Genomic DNA, 23316 nt, shown 5'->3' on the forward strand with positions numbered 1-23316 from the left:
AGCTTGAATAAAATATTCATGATTATGTTTTTAATGGTTTTGATCAACAATCATAGAATTCATGAAAATAAATATCTTATTTCATAAAGAAATCAATTAGACAAGATTAAATTAATATGAACACTTTTCTCGATTTGCGTCATTTGGCTCGTAATACTGTTGATACTTATATAATATAAGTGTTTTATTATTATTTTAGTCTTCAGATCAAAAATTGTGACAAGTTATCGTACATATTTGAATAATATTTAGTGTGAACATTAAATAAATAGTTGAGGGTTAGTTATCTTTAACTCTTTTTAATAGAAATTTTAATCTGGACTACTAGATATACCTACTTACGATATTTTTATATAGTTTCGAAGCATAATTTGATTTTAGAACGAATATTAATTTATCTTCACGTCTCAATATCATATCACCCATAATTTTAAACAAGAATGTACTGTAGTATATTTTTTAATTTATAAACAAATTTTGGTGTATTATTAGTACATTCTAAATAAATATATACCTAGCTCATTTTATCTCATTTTAAAGGCTATTTACGTTAGTATAGTTGTTTCAAAGAAAAAAATTAACTCTTGAAACGTTACCAACGTTACGCTACGATACGATATTACTGTATATATATAATCTTATTATACACCCGTGTGCCATAAATATCGTTGAACTTTAAGTTAGAATATAAAAATATAAAATTCAATGGTTTTTTCAGTAATACAATTTTGAAACAATTACCGTTTTTAAAATGTTAAATTTACGTAATTGATATTGTCGTAGACTTTTATGCCTCGTTATCGCGTAGCAAACAGTTTTCTTTATTCTATTTGTGTATAGGAAGTCATTTCCGACGTTCCAACCCTTAACCATTATGTCACCCATTGAATATTACTTTTGTTCATATATTTATTATAATATTTTCAATTTTGTATAATAAATATTTTTGGTTTATTTTTTTTTTATTATACCTAAATATTATTTTAATTTTGGACGACGAAAATACTTTCAAAGAATCATATAAGTTCATAAAATAAATAACATAGTTGTTGAGCTATTTTATTTTTTATTTTTATAAATATACGCCAATAATAGCCTATAATAGCTTATGCTAGAAACAAATAAAAATAAGAAATATATAGAAAGTTTATAATATAAATATAAATAAATTTTAGTTTAACCATGGACGTTGTTAAAAATTAAATTTTTCATTTAATTTAAAAAATCGGAAAAAAACCTTTAGGCATATTAAGTGTATCCACTTAAAATGATAGTTAAGAAAGTTCCTGAAGAGTTTAGATATGCTTCGTGGCGATTAACATTTCATGGTTAATCATTCATCTATATGTCTAAGTTTCTTAAAATGGAATGTAAAAACTAATTTTATTACTTACCAAAGAGTTAGTTTTTACCTCTCTCCCGTTTGTGCGTCTGACACGATCGTGATTCATGACAATTCTATTAATGTTACATTTAGTTCTAATGCATTCATCTATTGCATTTTGTACGTGATGTGTGATTACCAGCGAATCAACTCTGAAATATTCTTTTTCAATACATAAATAATATTAGAATGAAAACAAAATATATTAACTAACGCACCTAGTTTGAAGTTCAATTTCATTTAAGTGATTTGAAATGCAAGGTTTTGTAAACATTATATTTTGACGATACTCTGCACAGATTATATTCTCAAACGTGTTCAACAGAGATTTTGTTGATTTAAACGTATCGTTCTGTACGCCCTCCAAATATTCTATGTAAAAGAGATATTATTTATATTAATTAACCGTTTTAATAAGTATGTTACAGTTTTTTTGTAATGCTATTTATTACCCTATACAACAGGTTTATATTTGATTGTAGGTATGTTCTAAGGCAATTTGAAATTGGAGTTTACTTTAAACTTTGAGTATTTTACTGACACATTTTAATTTACCTATATTTAAAAATGTTTTAGGTACTATTTTAAATAAACTTAAATGATTTAGAAAAGTAGGTTCATCAATAAACAAAGGATTGTTTTTTTTAGGTTCGTGGTAAATAGATCAAGAACTCTATATAGTTAATTAAAATTGTATGATTTAAAGATATTTAATATTTATAAAAAGAATAACAATGAATTATGTTGAATATTTGTTACATTTTTATAACATTAGCAGAAAATTAAAGCTACGCTGCGCTGAGTATGTCAAAGTTATTTTCAGTAAATATTAATATTTGTTATTAGTTAGGTAATATTCAGTAACCGATTTATAAAAAAATGCTAATGCAGCTTATGTCTGGATTTTAAATTCTTATTAACGTCAGATGAGTTTCTTTTTAAAAATTAATTAATTTCTAAAAGTAAAGCTTTAACAAGAGTATACGAGAAAATAATATAATATAATTTAAATTATCTAATATATTTTTATGGCGGTATTATTATAAATTATTACTGGTATCGCAAATAAAACAAATTTGTAATAGAAATAAATAATAACGAACATTATATTATATTTTTAAACTCGGTATTTTGTCGTTTAGAATCTTCATTCTTCATATGAAACAATAGCAGTTTGTCATTTTTTCCCATTTAACTTTTGATTGCCTGTTTTCCATCCCCCTTACATCAAATTGTTTTCCATTTATTTTTCTATACTAGTTATTCACCTATCAACTTTAACTGAACTCACGTACCACATACCACGAATCAATTTTAATTGCCATAACTATTACAAATTATTTCATTATTTTTAGATGATGTGAATTGCAGTTGAATCTACAAGTATACAATAAAACAAAATTTAGACTATTAGTAAAATATTTATAAGAATTAAGAATGTCGAAAAGTATTGAAATTAAATGTAATAAAACATTTATACTTAGGTAATTGTTTTTTTTATTAAATATTTCAAATTACAATAATAGGCAGCATATTATTATGTTTAGTATTGTAAATTTGTAACCCATTTTTTTTGTTTCTTAAAAGTTTTCTATAGTTTTTATTACTATTTTTGTGTTTTTTTTTTTTTAAATTTATGGGTAGGTACTACACTAAAATATATTTTTCCCCTGCATGACGTTGATAAATAATTTGTACATTTGATTTTATATGTGTATCCAATTTTTTTATGTTTAACCATATTTCAACAATTTCAATATAATTTCCCATGTTTCATTATTTACGAAATTAGAGTTTGTTAATTTAATTTTCAATCAAATCGAAATTCATAATTTAATAGTGAAAATGTTTTTTGTTATTTTATTATTAATATAACAGCAATAAAAATCAGCTATTAAAACTAAATACATTTAAAAATATGACATAGAAAACGGCAATAATGTGCTTTTTTTATATTTTTATAACGAATCGTACATTAAAGTGTTAAATTGTTTAACTCGGGACTAGCACAATTGAAAGTATAAGAAACGCCATTTCTCAACGGTCTGGCATGTGAATAACGGAGACCACGAGAAGACGACTGATTCTATCGTGACGTCTTTTTAAAAAACAAGATGGTTTTATTGGAAATGAAACTGTCAGCCACAATTACCAATAAGATTTGATGGCACGTGATTTGGAAAAATAATCGGACGTTCTTAAGCTCGGTGCGATAATAAAAAAATAAGGGTAGTTGAAGAGCCTTCAAAATTCCGGTGGTGTGCCTCTTTTTATTGCTTTATATTTTGATAAAAATAAAAATAATCGAGTTTTCTAGAATTCTTTAGAATTTCTTAATAAAAGTTCATCGTTTAAATTTTAGAAAAATAAATGTTGTATTAGTTTATTTTACTCTCCATCATTTGTCTTTGACTGACGTTAAAACGTTTCGTCTTTCAAAATTAATTCTTGAGTGCAGAAAATAATGTGGAGTAGTCATTAAGTAATTTTATTTTTTTTCCACATTAGCTTGCCGGAATAATAAAAAAAAAACTAAATAGGTTATGTATATTAAAAAAAAAAAAAGGTAATAATTTATAATTATACTCACCCACGTAAATAAATTATGTTAAAAAGCGATATTAGAACTTTTTATTTTATAAATAAAAATTATTATGCGTTTGTTAGTAATTTTAATTTTAATCGCTTATCTTTGGAACCATTTATCTAATTAGCACAATAGTTAGCACTATAATATATAAATAGTAATGTTCACATAGCTTCGTTTTTCAATCTATATAGGTTGATATACGGTGGTTCACACAGGAATTTTGTTAAGGAAAATCGAATATTTTTTGTTTATACATACGGGTAGTATTGGTTACAGAAATAAAAAATATTTCTGCATAATATATTATATACTTTAATGAATGTTTGTATAGCTTATACAGGTACTCGACAATTGCGGCTTGACCGATATCGAAGAAAATGTCAGGGATTGTCTTTAGAAATATCAGAAAAGTTTAGAGAGTAGTTTTAGCCAAGTTCGAAAATATACCAAGTGCTATATCCAATCCACGACGGGCCCATCTGGGTAGAATTAGTTCACAAAGCTAGGTACACCGACGCAGTTTTTCCCGTTAACTGGGGTGCACTAAAACCAAAGAATAGCACTTCTATATTTGTAATCTTTTTCCCGGTGAAGTCGGGTTATACAGCTATAGTAATACTATAATGCCTTATGACGATTACAATAATTATTATAATATCATCAGATATTAATATATTTTATGATTATATTATAATAATTTATTATATTTAATTATAAAAGCATTGCATATTGGGACTACTGGAAATACTTTGGCATTGGATTATGTTTTAGTTTATTTTGTTTTATTTTTATACTTTTAATTTTAACGAAGTAAGATAATTTATATTATCTCCGTATTAAAAACTTTTTAAGCCCACGACAAGGGTCTTATTTTTGGTGTATTGAGGCTATATTGACCACTATAGGATTATTAGGTTATTATGTCAGAAGCTGAATTTATCGAAACCCAATAACTTTCAATAGCCTAACCTAACCTAACAGATTAATCTCGTGCTTGTGAAAATACTGTAAAAACCGATTGCGTAGTTCATAATAATATTATATTAAGTTCATAATTTTATAATCACGTAGTACTTATAAATATAAAAATATCTGAACAGGTATTCTGAACTTATTCTTAAATATGTTTTTTAGTATTTAGAAACCCAAATAAATGTTCAGTCATAAAATATTACTTTCGATTAAGTATTTTTAATATGTATGTAATATGTATGTAATATTTATGGAGTATAATGACATTCGTAGTGCTTTCAGCTTAAAATACTTAAGACTACCCCGGAAAGCTTGTATCATAATACACTTATATTTAATTAACTGTATTAGGTACGTCAATATACCCTTCTACTTCGGGTATCCAACTAATTATTTCATATTTATTCATCTATAAATAATGGTTTGCTGCAGTAACTATGGTAACTTTATATAGATATAGACACATGATATTAGTATAATAAGCATTTAGCAGTTAGAAACTAATTTAACCCGTCTACAGTTTGGAGCACGTAATCATGTTATAAAGAGCTCAACAATAAAAAAAAACTAAACAAAATGTTACTATTATTTTTGATTTTTAATACTTACAACTGTGCAGTTTTTTGCAATGTTGTAGTTGCAAATATGATATTTTAACGGGAAATAATCATACAACTATCAATCAGTTTTTGAGTTTTTAAATGTTTTACTTTGATCCGAAACAATTGGATTACCCAAAAATACGATTTTGACTTACGATGACATTCTATTTATACCTAAGCGCATACTTCGATTTTTGTTTTTAATAAAATCCCTATTTTCAATTATTTACGCCAAAGTAGCATATTTTTCGGAAAATATTAAGTTACCTACACGAGTTGAATATTAAACTAATAATTTTTTATTTATAAGGGTTTTATTGTTTGGATATTAGTAGGATAGTGACAGCAACGAATACCCTTCGAATGTTTACTGCACTTTTCCAACCATAAAAAGACTATAAAACATGAATAATAAATTATTCTTTCAGTATTCGATATTTACACTCAAAAATATTCAGATAGGTTCTATCGTTAGCGGTTTATAAAATGTAAACGAAGAATAATTGCCATTTATTGAAATATTTAAAATGAAATAATACCTAAGACTCACAATGATAAAAAAAAAAACTTAGGTTTTTATATAGTTTTATTTCTTTAAATTATGCATACATTGTCGGCGAATTCCATAAGAAAAAAATTAATAATAAAAGAGAAATATTGCAAATAATAATCGCCCCATCATATACGGTCTAAGAGTTATTTATTTATCCAAGATATTTTTTAACTTTATGTGGCATTCATGATTTATCATTGTCACCCAAACACAATATTATAGGCTACTATTTTATTTATTTTTTTTCGGTTTTTTTAGGGTAGTTATGTCAAGTCTTTGGAAATGCATTTCATCCCAACAAGGAAAGTTTGAAAAATCGGTCACCGGTCGTGGAGATCTCGAGGGGAAATTAATGAGGCTATAAGGTCCTGCGGCTACTGGGGTGTGGTCGAAGGACCTTTTCGTGTTGACATTGTTAAAATACCCTTTTGTTTACTTTCGAACGTTTTAGGGTCTTCGCTGACGCCACTTTCTGCTGTTCGTATCAACTCTTGGTGAAACCGCTGTAGATCTTCCAACTGGTCAACAATCCGTTTGTAAACACTTTGGTCGCCATCTAAAGTTTCCGGGCAAACTACATTTTGTTTAAAACATAACAAGACGCGAAAGAAACGAGAAACCTTTTATGAAAGTATAGACGTATATTACACAACATAATAATATGACGTGTAGGTACCTAAATGTATTTGCGTGTGTATAGTATTGCATGTAACAATTATCAGTTCTTTATTGTTATTCTTAATATTCTGTTGATAGTTAATCATTAAATCTGTATTATACGGTACACAATAATTAATGTAATGAAACTCACTTGAAACAAACGCAACCAAGCGTTCGCGTAATGACTGTTGCAGCAAAGCCATAACACCGAATTGAATAATACTAAGACAATTATTTTCCAAATATAAATAATCAAAAAATAAATAAACAAAAACAATTCAAATTCAAATCATATTGTTTATCTAATATATATATAAATATAATATATACATACATATATATATATATATATCTAGTCTCGTCACTATATAACATACAGTATGTATACAACGTTGATTTAATATTATAGTAATAAATAATAATAGCCAATTAACAATCAATAACAATAATTACACATTTTTATTTATATGTTTATAATTATATAAATATGATTTCGTTATATGTATAGGTACACGTTGATAATCAAATTGACATTATGACATTAATACAAATTGCGCTCAGTTAATTAAATTTGAGCTTACCGTATATTTTTTTTTTATTTAATTTCCAAATGACATAATAAAACATATTGTTTGACAGTGGAATATAATATTATTATGTTCGGTCACTTGAACATATTTTGTAATGATATGAAATTTACGATTTCATTAAGCTCCTGTGTGGTTATTTTTTCATGGCCCAGCGGCTTCCGTATATCCTTTGACTAATGTCTCTATGATGAGTTTAATGGTGATTTTATATATTGTTTCGATGTTTTCTGTGAACCGATCACCTAATGTAGTTTTTACTGCTTCCAAAAATGGCACTTCAATTTTCTAAAAAAATAATAAAATAAAATAAAATAACATACGAAAGGTTTTATAGACATAAAAATCATTAAATAACTTTAAATCGAACACTTTGATTGGTTCAATTCAATTGTTATTATTGTATTATTGTGAATTCATCTAACCCAAAGTTCGATTCAATAAAATATTCAAGCAAATGTTTATTTATTTTTTTATACCAACTATTGGATATTTGCATTATTTTGTAAATAAAATAGCACAATGGCAGAATGGCTATAATGTCTAGACATTAGAAACAATGCAATACGATACCTTTAAATATTTTATTCGTTTGAATACATTAATACAATAATTTTATGAATTATAATAACCTATCGGAATCCTATCAAATAGTTATTAAAAATTAATTTTGTAATTGGTTCGTAATGTCAATTAATCCTAAAACGATGCATTGATATGATTATTGTTTAGTTATTTAAAATTCTAAGCGGAAGGACGGATGTATTATTGGTTTTACAGTGCATGTGTTTTTGATTTTTGTGTCCATCATTACATTTTCAAGCGGTAAAAATGGTTTAAACTTCAACTTAGAGAGTTTAGGGTAACAAATTGGGTCTAGTTGGTACTTTTGAGCAAATTAGAACATTTCCATTAGGTACTATAATATAATTGGAAAAAAAAACAAGAATATTTTCCGTAATACCAGTTTTTGACAAAATCAATTTTATTTATTTGTTGTAATTGAAAAATTAATAACCATAGATATTTGCTTTTTTTGCTAAACATTTCAAAGACTTGATGAAATAATTTTGAAAATATTTCGTATATTTTTGATCTGTTTATACTTTTATACATATAAAATTTTAGAATTTGTTATTTTTTTTTCAAATCTCTGTAAATGTTTAATATCCTCTATTGAAAAAAAAGTATAACAATATAAGGTTCTTTATAAGGTTCCTCATAATGTATACTATATAATATATTATAATATAATATAGTTGACATTTGTAAATATCGAAAATTCATGTGCACTATTAATATTTATAATTTTATTATAAATATAATAAAATATAATTTATAATATTATAATTTCAAATTGTTACAAAATTAAATATTTAAACAAAAAATAACGATTTGTTATTTCACTGTAATTAAACTAATAGTAATAGTAGAATGTTTTTGCCGCTGCACATATTTGTTATTTTTTGTACGCAACTATATTCCCAAAATATTAAAAACAATTTTAAGCTTCTTATACCACGATTCAATTTATACCAACACATCGCTCTACGGTACATGCGGTACTAAAAGCAATAATATAAAATACAGGATGATTCGCTAAGCATGGTCATCCCTTTTTTCTACTTCAACAATATAGTTATTCAACATTTTGTTTTCGGAAATTTTAAATATTATGCTTATAGATCATATTTTAAAATAAGTTTTTTTATTCTGATTAAGGAGTGTTTTGTGTAGATACAAAATTCTGTTTTTCAACCTCCTTTTTATACTGTAAATTATTCAGTGTATAGTTTTTCTGAATGTATCGACATATAAAAATCGAAATTCAAACGAGTAGTTATTGAGCTATTTAACTGCGTGTACTAAGAATAATCATTAGTCCACGATAATGGGTTTGGAAGATATGTGGCTATGGTAATTTGAAAATGTTTGTAATTTATATTAATCTATCAAAATTTACAATTTATATAATATTGGCCCAAGTATAATATAAATACTAGATCCGATATTACAACTATTTTATTTTTATTGCAAAACCATTCTTGTGGACTATTACATCCTTAATATAAACATTTTAATAACTAGGAATGTTCTCATTTAAAAAAGAAGATTGAAGTTTGTATCACCCCAGGGAGTTCCTTAATTGGTACTAACATTTTCGACACTTTGAAAATATGATCTTTAAGTATATTAAAACCTTTTAAGAATCAGAATTTAAATTTGTTTATTTTTAAATGAAAGAATGGGGGTTAACGTGCTTGGTTAACACTTAGCACTCAGTACATTGTATTAAAATATAACCATTGTTACCTATATAATGTATGCGATATATTTGACAGAATTGGTTTAAAATACCGTATTTGTAATAGAAAAATAAATTACTTACAACAATACACTTAAATTATAAAATTATAATATATCCTCACAAATATACCTATAGAGACTGTCACATCATCTTCGCTCAGAATTGTTTATCGTAGGTAAGCAATTATAAAATAAAATTTAACACGTCCAATCTAGTGATCTACTCAATGACAAATGGACTGGCGTTGTAATTTTTTCAGTTAGCATTTTATAACTTTTACCCCAGAATAATCCATAACCGTTTCATACCATTTCATACCATTTCATTATAACAATTATTAGGTTTATTATTATTTTATTAACGTTTGCTAAATATATTAAAAATAAATAAAAACTTTATAACCGTACAACGATTGTGCATTGTCAAATAAAATAGCAGTGAATGATTTTTTTCCAATAAATGTATATAAATTCAGTTTTGATGTTTCAAAATGCCTCAAAAACGTGATTATTCTCTAGTTTTTCTTTGGTCTGTTATTTTCGGGCATCAATCACACGTCAAACGTTATCAACTCATGCTCAGCATCAGTGATTGCGTGTCAATATATTATTATATTTTGTGCCAAGAGTTATGAATCAAATTTGCCTCAGTTTATTACAAACATGCGTTATCGGAAGCTTCGTATACGGAATTTATTATAAACATATTCCTGAGACGTCTGTCTGATTTCCTATATGAACTAAATTTCATTAATATTGCAGCTGGAACAAACGGAACAATCGAAACATTCGAAAACAATTTATAGGTAAATTTAGATATGCATTGAAAATGAAATATTTTTTCAAAGTTCGTAGAACGTTTCTGATATGTACATATTGTTGTGTGATTCGTGATTGGTTTTGTTGAATGATATTTTAACAGTCGTTTATGATGACGCCAAACCGTTATTTGTTGACTCCGTGTATTACAAGTGCGTTGTAAAGCACCAGTTCAATTTTAGTTTTGTTAGTTTTAATATTAAAAATAAATTGACGTATAATCAAATGTTGAGGTAACTCGATTGTCCGTGTTTTAATGGGGATTTTATTCCATTGCTTAAAATTTAAATTGTAAAGCGAGCAGGTGTTGTGTGTGTAAAATATTATGTGTTATAAATTATAATACTTTATATATCTGTAAATTTCAAATGTATAAATATGAAATTTTAATCAATGTATACCTACTATCTTTGAATGTATAATCAATGCTATTATCTATTACTTAATATCAATTTGAATTTCAAGTTTAGACGTGTCATACACTATTCTTACCTACTTACATAGAAACTTAAAATACTTTTAAATTGAAAACTTTTACTGATTTTCATGATAATGAAAGATTAAAATAGATCATAAAGGTAAAATACAAATTTAAATTAGCTTAATTTCTGTAAGTTCTCAAAATTCAATATTCTGCAGCAGTTAGCTCCAATACATGATTTATTTATTATGTATATTGAATGATTAACCAGACGACGAAATCAATTCGTATGGCGTATGAAACTGTTAAAACTAATGGTTTTACCCATAATTATATCGAACATATTGTACGTAATTGCATCAACAAATCACAGGGTGCAGCTAATTGTTCCGCGATGTCGTAGAACAACCAAAAACAATGGAACTACTGATGTGCGCACCAAAAACGATTGCCATTATATTATTGCTATTATTCTCGTTAGCCGAACAAATTCATCAAACCCTACCGTTTTCGAATAATAACACAATATATTTTGGGTGACAAATCGTATACTTTAATAGCGGCAATTACCTGTCTGTTGTACGTACCTGCAGGTGAGCAGTTATTCTAGTTTGGTTGTGAATATATTACTGTCAGTAATATTATTATAACTATCGGTTTTAGATTCTGAATGAAACGACAAATGCATTGGCCTTACTTCAAATATCTAGTTATTTTTGTTTTGAATTATGCATGTGACCTTTAACAATCAATGTTCAATTAGATGAATTAGTGCACTAAAAGTTTCGTAGTTTCGTATTCACTCATCTGGCTGTGTATTGCTGTATTAGAAAAGCTGGTAATTCAAATAGGCAATTCATTAATTTTCACATTAATTTTGGTTACCAGAAAAAAATTATAATAATAAAAATATATTACCTACGTACCTATACTTAGACCATTAAGTATAAATACTAAATAAACTTATTTTTATTATTCACTTAAAAAATTACTTTTAATGTACCGGTACGTAACGTGTTAATTTTATATAAAGATATTGAAATGCAGTTAAATATTAAAAATTATCTTTCTTTGGCCAGGTATCCCAAGTTGATTTTTTCTCCTATGTTTGGCTCTAAAATTTTAATTTGAGCTAATAAACAAATGTATTTGTTAAATGCGAAATTTAAAATTTGAATCAAGTGTTAAGTTAAATTTGTTCATACTAACTTTTTACTTTATGAAGTTTTTTTTTATTTAAAAGAATATTTTTGATCTATACTAACTAATTGAAACACAATAGGTGATTGATGAATAATGAACCTTAGTATTACCTAGTTCAGTATCATAACCTTATGAAATTAAGAAAAAAAAGAAAACCAACTTAACTAGAAAAGTAAAACAAAAAATGGTTAACCTCAGTTTTCCAATACACATTTCTAACATAATATAGATTTATTGTTAATTTTATTGAAATAAAAAAGAAAATAACTTCAGAAGAATGACTTTTTGAATAAATAATATTTACATAGGGCTATGCGAGATATAATATCCCCGGATTACAAATATATGGATATACAGATATTAAAAATGTGGTTATGCACGTCATTTTTTATTTTTTTTCAATTCATTATATATCACCCGATAAGCCATTAGTCCAATCCTAGTAATGTTCGTGGCTGTGGATAGTACCATAATATCTACACTTATATACTTCCATAGTCACAGCACATAAAAATATATACAACACGCTGTTACAGAGATATAACAACTGAACAATCGGCAGTCAGATAACTTACCATTGTGTGGGATTGTGCTCCAAAATTGATAATTTATTTTAATTAAAAAAAGACATTTAATGGAGAGTTACAACCCCTAAACCCCTTCATATTGGTTGTCAGTGATGGTTTTACTTTAAGCTCATAGCAATGACTGAGAAATTCGAAAAATGAACTCTTCAAAGGGCCGCATCTAGATAAGATTTTCTGTCTACGTATAATAAAGGGAAGCACAGAAACTTCAAACTCGAAAAAGTGTGTTCATAAAAAAAAGATAATAACAACGCCATCACCGTTGAAATCATTTCACTCGGGTTCTTAAATTATAACAGCTGATGATTCTCAATATTACATCAATATTTATTGTAATATTGTATTCGAACAATTTACCTAATTGCTTAAAAAAATACACATTAAAATAACGAAACCATAATGGTTTATGAACTCTTATAGTCTTGTTATATTATTCGGTATCCGTGTAGGTATAATTGTATAATGAAGTCGTTTTTAACTCTGCTGATGCCTGATAATATAGTCGACCCGAAATAATTTACATACCTTCCTCGCTGAACCATGACTGAATGGCTATTTAGCCGGGTTATTTCGTGTAGGTACCTACCTACCGTTTAACTAGACAAATATTAGCTCACTCTTTTCAGAAACTAAATTAATGCAAAATGTAAATTTAATGATGAAAAGCTTTGTCGTATTTAAACGGGATTTAAAAATTACTCAATGGCCCATTATAAAGACGACGATTTCAAATATAATAAAACAAAAAGGAAACAATAATATAACGGAATAATGCGATTTGTAACGAGTTTCCAAAACTTGTATACAAATTAAATTATGGTATATTAGTATCTGAATAATAATTTAAGATTTATCGGTTGTAGCGAGCACGTCATGTACACGAGTTATATTATTATTATGCATGTATTTTATATTTTAATTCTACCCGCGGTCTCGTCACAGATTTATAAACGAAACATTGACCTTTAATTAAATTTGTTTTTTTATTTCAAATATGATCAGAATAGCTGGTAATTTTTTCATTATCAATACCTAGGTATCTTCATATTCTTAACGAAACTTAAAAACTAAAATAATTTTAGCAATAAATATTTAAATTCACATAATATTAAATATATTATAAATATACTTATTACTTATGTATTTGAAGAATATTTTCCTCAAATTCCTATTTTTAAATACTTATCTATAGAAAGCTCTTCAAGATCGGAATTTATTTTGGCGTGTATCTTTTGGTATGATTGTAATATTTTACTAATATTTAATTTTTTTAAATTCAATTTATTGCAGGAGACAAAGGTCAACTAACAAATGCTTATATATAGTTTGGCATAAAATAATACACGATCTATTTTTATTTGGTATTTTGTATTTTTGAATATAATACCATAAAAATATGTCGTTTTTCAATTAGAATTTTTGAATAATTTTTTCTCTAGGTATGTAATTTAAAATATATTTAAAAAATAAAAAAAGTATTTAATTATTTAATTAGATACTTAACAACTAACATGTATGGTAGGTACCTATATAATAATTTCCAAAGATTTTTCGGTTATCGGTGAACGGTATCGATTTCTAAAGATATCTCTATTAGCCATCGAGCCACAGATGTTTAAACTTTAAATTGTTTAAAGCGAGTACGCTACCTAGTAGAGTTGTTTATTTCTCCGTAACTGATGGCGAATACATTCTGCGAGTGTAGAGTTCTTCTGGTTTCATTAAATGCAAATAGGTGTGACAGATGGGGCCTATCCCGGAGCGATTTATTATCACTTCACCGTTTCCGGTCTCAGTCCATCCGTGTATTATGTGATTTGTTGATGACCGATTTCGATTCAATCCTCTGTTGTTCGTTCGTTAGACATAAGTTTTCATAAATTCTTTTCATCGCCATATTACACATACATGCGTCATAAGTCTTTTCAATCCATGATATCGATTTTAATGGTACTATTCATTATGAAATATGAAATTTAGGTCCCTACATTTGAACCAATGTGGTTTTATGGCATTCAGGTTTCGCTCAAACCTTCCAACCTAAGAAAAATTTGATTTGCCATCCTTATAATATTATAGTCTCCGTCCATTAATCTCTAAAATGACTTAAAAATACAAACTCAATTAGCAAAATCATAATACCTACCTTTCATTTCATTCAAAGTTAACATGTCTTAAAAAAAAACCCAGTTTTAACTAATCTACTATCCTTCAACACGCTTCCCGATAACCCCCAGACATGTCCAAAACGAACATGTCCTATAGATAATTATTAATTTAATCTGTCGGGTCGTGTCACTATACCGACGGCTCTCCCGTTCTGCTATTTCAGTCATATATACATTTACATGTGGGTAATCAAAATGACTTATTATAAATTATTCTGAGTATAATATTATTGTTATCAGAAAATAATTTTTTAATAAAAAAAAGACGATGTACTTAGTGAGAGGCAATAAAATATTTGGAAAAATGACTATGCCAACGTGCCATTATTATAGTCTGTCTTTAACTTTTGGATAAACAATTGTTTTTGGCACGTTACACTGTTAATTTGTGATTTTATGTTATTGTAGTGTCGTGTAAACGGAAATAAACCACTTGGATTGTGTATGTTTTTATTTATTCTTAGTCAAGCGTTACTTTTTCAAAAATATTTTAAAACGTTGTTCACTTGTTCCCGCTTGAACTAATACAAATAACAAATACTTGAAAGTATTAAAAACATCATCAACATGGTTCGTTGAAAATTATCAAAAGTTCTTTGTTATTACCATATTATAATATGCAGTAACTTCGAAATTTTGAAAGTCAAATAAAAGGCTTACGTAAGACGTTGCTAAAAAGTGAACTTAATTTGAACGAAAAAAATGAGCACCTTATTCGCTGAGTTTTTATAGATACATTTATACATTTTAACGAATAATATGTAAAACAGAAATATAATAAAACACTTTATTTTAATGTTAAATAATAGGCCAATTTAGATTCAAATGACAAATTTATTAGGGTACTATAGACACTAGTAGTCCCTATTTATGTTAGTCTCTAGTGGGTATATATATATTAAAAGCAGTTGAAGTGTGTTGGTATTGGCGACATTTTTTGGATTGAATTTTGAAACAATTGTAATCTACAAAAAAACTAACAGAAAAGTTATCAGAATTTTATGAATTTTTAAATCGACTATCATTCATATTTGATACAACATTAAAATTGTAATAAATAATAATTGTTAATTTGTTATTATAATGATAAGTTGTTCAGGAACAAAAATACAGTATGTAAGTCATGATGAATTGATAACGGCTGTCCGTAATTATAATAATGTGTACATTGTATATATATATATTTATAATTAAGTATGAAATACGTTTATAAAGTGTTTAATGGTAAGAAAAATACATTATTCTTAAACCCAATACCTCCCTTGCTCCCTGTCTAAAATTGGAATTACCTCAGTCTTAATGTTTTGAGTGATTTTATATTTTTATGACACAGCGTATTTAAATTTGTATAATATGTGTCTTAATAATATGTTAAGTCAAGTTATTCGTCACCACGATCAAAAAAATATATAATTATTTTTAAATTCTAGGTTTTAAGAGTAAATACATTTTATCGGATTTATAAGTACAATTAGAAATGCATTAGGTTTTAAAAAGTCTACCTATACAGTTTAAATAATTTTAATTTATTTCTTAGATATATGAATAAGGATGTATACATGTATTTATTTTTTTGTCTATTGTTGACTGTTGTAATCAATCTCACGCAATAATGGGAATCAGTTTTGAAATATTTAATCCTGTGGGCTAAAAAAAAATCTGAATTATAACAACTAAATTATTATTCAAGTTAAAATAAATCAAATATTAATTCGATTAAAATTTAAAGTTACGAGCATACTATAAGCAATTATGCACTCTGCTATCATTAATACTAATTTTTATCTTGTGCCGTACCTATATTCATAGTAATTATAGAAATAGAAATTTAGTTTAGACAGTTTTAGCAGCTATTTAAGTTGCTTAAGTTTTATAAATACTTTACATAATTCATTATGAACAATATGATAGTTAGGGAAACTTCCCGAAGTAATTACGTTAAAATCGAATATTTCTATAATGTATAACAAGATGTACCTACTTATATTATAAATTAGTTTTTCATTATTATATAATAGTCAATAAATTATACAATTTAAATAAATTATTCACAATATTATCACTTTTAAACCCACGTAGAACATAAGCTGAAGCAAAAACTATAACGAGTAACAACAAAATATTACTTCAGTGGCGCTCAAGACATATTTTTCAGGTGAGCAAGAGAATATAGTTTTACCCAATCATCCACCTACCCACCCACCGACCCGCCAAAAGTTATTGAATATTTTTCTTCGAATATTTTTCTCCTCTTATTTCCAATGCGTTACAAACACTACTCCAAGTAATAGAGTTAAGTTAAGAATTCCCCACCCAAATAAAAAAAAATTGTACCAGTTAGTATAGATATTATGACCAAAATATAAATTAATTTAAGATGGTTTTAAATTTAATTTACTCAGGCATAGACGCCCACATCCTACAAAATCGTTAAAGGTATAGCGGTCGTTATTCCTTATATATGGGCTGGGCGCCACCTGTCATGAAATAAATCGAATTCTTTCACTTTATAAAAAATAAATATTGATGGGGGTTTGTTTTTTCTTGGTAATGTCAATTTCTATATTATTGGTAGGAAAGTTTTTATAGAACGTTTTATCTAGTGAATATTTTATTAAATTATAAACTTAGGTATACCAAGTTCAATTTACAATAAATTCGTATTGATTGATATTTAAAATTTGAAGTAAATAATGACTAAACTAATAATGAGGTTAGGTTAGGTTACCCGATCTAACGCAGCCTTTAATATGAAAGCATACTAAAATAATAATAAACATAAATAGTTCTATTGTAATTCGTAAATACCTATTGTATTGAATTTTTATATCATACGTATATTATCAATCATCTAATCGTAAAACATAACATGTAATATTGTCATTACCCAAAAATAGTCTGGGTTGAAGCCTGGTATGTTCTTGTGTGTAGCGCCCACTTGGGTTAGATACTGAAAGAAGTTGTCAAGGTCGTCCAGTTCTTTAATTCCTTCGTCTAGTGTGGTCATCACTTTGTTAGCGTGTTCGGCTAGCTCCATACTGTTGGCCTGTGCGTCCCTGGTTTTTAGTTCGCCAAATTTGGTGAAAAGTTGGAGGAGTTCTTGGTGTTCTTCGAAAAGCCTGTACAGAAAACAAAGAAAAATAAATTGGTTTAGGTCACACGATTCGAGTCACGGGGGTTGCAAATTTCCCGGGAACTGGTGATTATATGGGAATGATTATTTGTTACAGCCGACTGACTACACTGGGAAGAAGGAGAAAACTTTTCGCCACTCTGGCCGTTTCAATGTTTTACGTGATATAAATAATTTATTGGCGATCGGATATTCAGTCGATGTCGTATGCTAAACACGACCGGATAATGCTTTTAGCGATCGTTTTCCTTGTAAATTGTATAAACCGTTGCCCGTTTGACTATCTGTTGAGTGTTGTAAATGCGCACCTGTTGTTAACTTCGTCCGTTGTCACAATAATAAGCATTCGCATCAAACAATAAATTATAAAACCCTAATTGAGCGGGAATTCGTTTGAATCCAGCCCATCGTTTATGCTAATTTATTTATTTATTGATAAATTAAGGTTTCATTTTTATTGAAAAAAAAAAGAAAGATAAATTGTTTACCCTTTGTCTATATTATGTAAAATTATAATACAGTAGCGTTTGAGTTGCCACACTACACGACACGATCGCTATTAGATGATTCAAATCCATTCGGTATCAACATAATAATAATATCGCCTACAGTGATCACAGTATTTTTTATATATTTGTTAATTATGATTATCTATTTTTCTAATATTATGCATTTTGCACATCAACATTAAAATACTTGGTATGTTGATTTTTATTTATTTGTTTAAACTTATATGAGTATATGACCAATATTGTTCGTATCGTATAATAGTTTATATACACTGTATATAATACTATAATAAAATGTGTAACACTCGTACACTATGATTGTTTTTTTTAGAATTCAAGTTCTTAACCAGGTCACCTATACTTTGTGAAATATTTATAAGGTCATAGTATTATTATAAGTCATACACTAATTAAGATTATATATTATTATTTTATTCAAAATACTCAAAAGGATTGATTTACTGAACACTTTGATTTGCATATCTAATATAGATTTAGCTGACGGTTTATTAAATATAATTAATTGAAGTTTAGACTAACGGGGAGAGGTACAAATGTGTATTATCTATTTTTAGATTAATCTTCTCTACTTCTCCTATTAAACCCGTAAATAATTATAATCTATATATAATTAGTGAGGCTGATTAGACTGGATTTAATGCATAAAACCATCATTTAAAAAAAATTATTAAAAAATAAAATTATAGATTGACATTGGCAAATCTAAAGTTGATTGCCGTTTTTACAACTACGGGCTCAACTGGATATAAAAATATTATAAATAGGTATGAAAAATATAGAATACAAACATTTTTTGTTATTTGTTGACCAAACTACAGATAAAATGTAAATTATTATAATTAACTACCGAGGTTAGTTTTCAATTAATTTTTATTAAATCATTTAAAAATTTATCCACCCTAATCTCTAACCGTAAAGGTATCATGTGAATATATGGTATTATAATTTAATCATATAATTGTATTTGTTATAATATTGTGTACTACCTATGTATGCATTGTATTTTTGAAACAATTATTTGGTGTTACTTGATATCAACTTTGTATTTTTGTACACAGGTTTTTGAACGCGTTTTATAATATGTTACGACATGGTTCTTTTTCTTCGTAGAGGTGAGTGAAGTGAGACAAATGTTCAATATCCGGTCTATCGCTACCTATTTCCGGTCCTAAATATAACTCTTTATTTAATTAAACCGAAATAGATTCGAAACAAAACACATCCATCATAACAAACTATTCCGGTAGTGGTGCGCCACGCTTTTAAATTATAATAAATTAGGTATTAATTTCTACTCAAAATCTGCTAAGCAATGAAAATCAATGAGAGAACATCCAAAGATTAAATTTTGTAAGTCCATAAATAATTTATATATTTGAAACTTCAGTCCACCAAGACCAGACAGTTCAGTTAATGAATCTATTGTTATTTAAATGCGTTTCAATCGTTGTTTTTAAAGATTGTAACGCATACAGACGTGACCATAACCATTTAAACCTCAAAGATTTGATATTCTTCATAAGCTGAATAAAAAGAAATATGCAAATAAGTTATAATTTACAGATTTGCATAAATATCAGTGTTATTGTTGTATGCAAATCATGAAACAAAATCGGCGAACAAGCACCTCATCTGTAATGTAGTGTATAGTCTAAGTTAAAAGTTATTATAGTTATAACTATATATTATTATTATTGTTTTTCATGGTGTGTCTCGTACAACATAAATTTAAGAGAAAATCTCTACAGTATTGTTTACTGTGCCATACAGAATTTAAAACGAATATAAGTCGCAGTAATATTGGAGACAAGAAGTAAAATAATATAACAGTTATAGTTTTAAGACACTACAACACTACGAAATCCATAAAGTAAACACTAAACAGTAAACGTCGACGCATTGCACTCTGAAGTAATCTTAGTATAGAATAATAAAATTGTATGGTTTTTAGAACCCGTGTGAATAAAAATAATACATTTTATCTAATAAGTTTACAAAAAACATTATTATGATTATTATAATAAAAAAAATCTATTTTACCTTTTAAAGTCAAATATATATAATGTAAAATGTTGATTCAAATAAGAAAAAAATAATAACAAATATGTTCGTAAAGAGCATATTATATTTTTGATTTAATAAAGAATTTGATTTGTTTTAATCTATCTCATCTATTTCTTATTAATTACCATATATAACATGAAAAAAACTAAACAAATAAATCGTTTTCAAAAATAATATTAATGTACACACGTCATATATTTTTTATGTACTTGTTTTGTTATACTCATAACGGTACTTAGACAAATTGCATTGGACAGTAAATGATTAATGTTGAATATTTATTTGAAAAGTTGTGTTTTAAACGACTTGTAAGTAGAATCTATAAGTATACAGAAGGCATGTAAGTACCAATTTGGAAATGTATTGGTATGATACGACGTTATCACACATAAAAAAAAAGTCTTTTATTTAGGTAATTAGGTAATATTATATATTTTTTCGAGTAGTTATACATACGTGATAGGTCGTACCTCGTACAATCATATTATTGATACCTAATAAATAGATTTATGAATAGGCCATGCTCATTTACTAATCGCAATATCACATGAGAACTGAGAAGCCGAGGGCTATAACGAAGGGAATAATTAGGTGAATTATCAATTGCGTGATATTTGATAAGAATGGAACGTGTAATAAAATATATTATAATTGCGGATCAAAATCTTATCCATTTTTAGGGCGGAGGGAGTAGGTCTGTAACTGGCCAAATGGAAAAATATCATATAAATTATACACGGCGTGTCCGTTACAGCTTATCAATTTCTATAGCGAATTATATGTCATAGAGGATGGAAAAAAATCACCCCATTCGTAGCTTATCATTTGAATAATTTAGGTCCATGTCCTATCCATATATTATTATCATGTATATTTATAGAGTTTTCTATCACGCCGCACTAGCTGCACTTTTTTATGTTTCGCCAGCTATTCCAGTTTCAGTAGTTTGCACTAAATCACTAATATTGTATGTTCCAGGAGTTTTTTGTTGTTGTACAAGTGCAGTGATAGTTTTCACGAGATCCTGGAGCTCTACAGTCTATATGGTCGTGGAGACCTATCCTATGGCTCGTTCACCTTATCATTGTCACGATCAATACTGACTTTGTGTTTCATCCGCTGCATTTGCACCAGCCTGCACCAGGACGATTATCAGTGGCCTGTATAATGTGTTCTATGGTGCAACAGTGCGGTATGATGGAAAACGCTATCAGCAGATAATAGGTTTAATATATAATATCTATGTGCACGCAAATGCAGAACTGTCCGTTGTGTTTACGTCACAGATTGAAATCCGACTGATATATTATATTAAATATTTTTAAATATTTCATTAAATGTTTGATACATTGTATTAAAATTGACAAACACAAATATCATTAATATTATCACTATTTTGTATTTAGAAATGTATTGGCTATCCTCTGTTCGTGATGTTCGTGACGTATGTGCTCATGTCCACGAATCGATTCTTATAAGTTATGTAGTATTGTAGTCCGTTATATTGATTATTTATTCTATGATGGAGGTAAATTATTAATGAAAGGTGTGACGACGTCGTCGAGCCACGGCCAAGTGCTTCAGTTGTTTGTTTCTATAGAGGTATAGCCAAACGTCATTTATTTTTCTCACAATTGACGATTCGCAACAATAAACGTCTGACACAGAGTGTTGAATTCGCACGATAAACGATATTCGAACGGAATGTCGCGAGTAACAAGAGAAACAGCGCCCTTTAGCCGACGCGGTGTAGAGAAACGTTTAAAAACTGATGAGAAATAAAACACTGGCGTGTTCGATTTATTCGGATCAAAAAGATACGCAGGCAAAGGTACCCGAAACCGTATACTGTAGCCATGTATTTCGCGATGATAAAATGTCAACACGGCAAACGAGCGAGGGGAAAAAGAAAAGAATTCCGTACGTGTTGTCACCTTAACTATTATGGATTTAATAGAGTGACATCGTAGAAACACAATAATGATATACGTTTATGACGCAGGTACCTGCCAACCCGTTTTTTTCCCCGAGACTCGACGACGATTCGTGTTATATTGCCGACGCACATCTTACAATAATGCATATCATTGAAATTATAATCATCATTATTTGTGTTATCATCTAAGAGGACCTGTAGGTGGCCGCGAAGAAATGACGAACGCTAATATAATATTATGGACGTTTAAAAAATTATAATAATTTGGAAAATCTACCATTATAATGAAAATGTAATCATCAATTTAAACAAAAAAAAAAAAAGAATAATATGTTTAAAGTTGTAATAATTTACAGCGCCCGTTATTATTAGATACCAGCTAACAATTATTATAGTGTCACGGAGATTAGATAAATCATAACATTATATTTGTCCCATACTGTGTGTGTGCCGATTATTATATTGTAGGTGCCGTTTTATTCGATTTTATACGTTTTTAAATATGTTTTACAACAATAAAGCGTTTTTACACCATCCAACCTGATATATATTATTTATATCGCTCTTAACAAGAATTCAAGTTTAATATTCTGGTAAGCTTAGGTAGGCCTATCGTGTGTATGGAATATAGAGTAAACGTGGTTTTAACTTCTCAGATTTTTGACAAGTAATTTTATAAAATATAATATATATATGATGGTGTACTGAAATTATAATATATTATATCCTTATAGGTTACTTGTCTTGTAAGTATATTATAGCGGCAATGATGACTTGGTGTACGAGCTACATATCATAGT

General features: G+C 27.6%; 1 protein-coding gene across 1 annotated transcript in view; it reads right to left on the reverse strand.

Annotated features, from left to right (window-relative positions):
- Positions 1–7190: 7190 nt before the first annotated feature.
- The window catches only part of LOC132947320 (neuroglobin-like), a 33771-nt gene continuing 17645 nt past the window's right edge, over positions 7191–23316 (reverse strand). Inside the window, exons 2-3 of the mRNA XM_061017581.1 lie at positions 17741–17972; positions 7191–7636 (exon numbers count right to left, since the gene is read on the reverse strand). Coding sequence (XP_060873564.1) covers positions 7493–7636; positions 17741–17972 — 376 coding nt within the window. The 3' untranslated portion in view covers positions 7191–7492. The remainder of the gene's footprint in view (positions 7637–17740; positions 17973–23316) is intronic.

The sequence above is a fragment of the Metopolophium dirhodum genome, chromosome 6, assembly GCF_019925205.1.
Source record: "Metopolophium dirhodum isolate CAU chromosome 6, ASM1992520v1, whole genome shotgun sequence".
Taxonomy (NCBI): Eukaryota; Metazoa; Arthropoda; class Insecta; order Hemiptera; family Aphididae; genus Metopolophium; species Metopolophium dirhodum.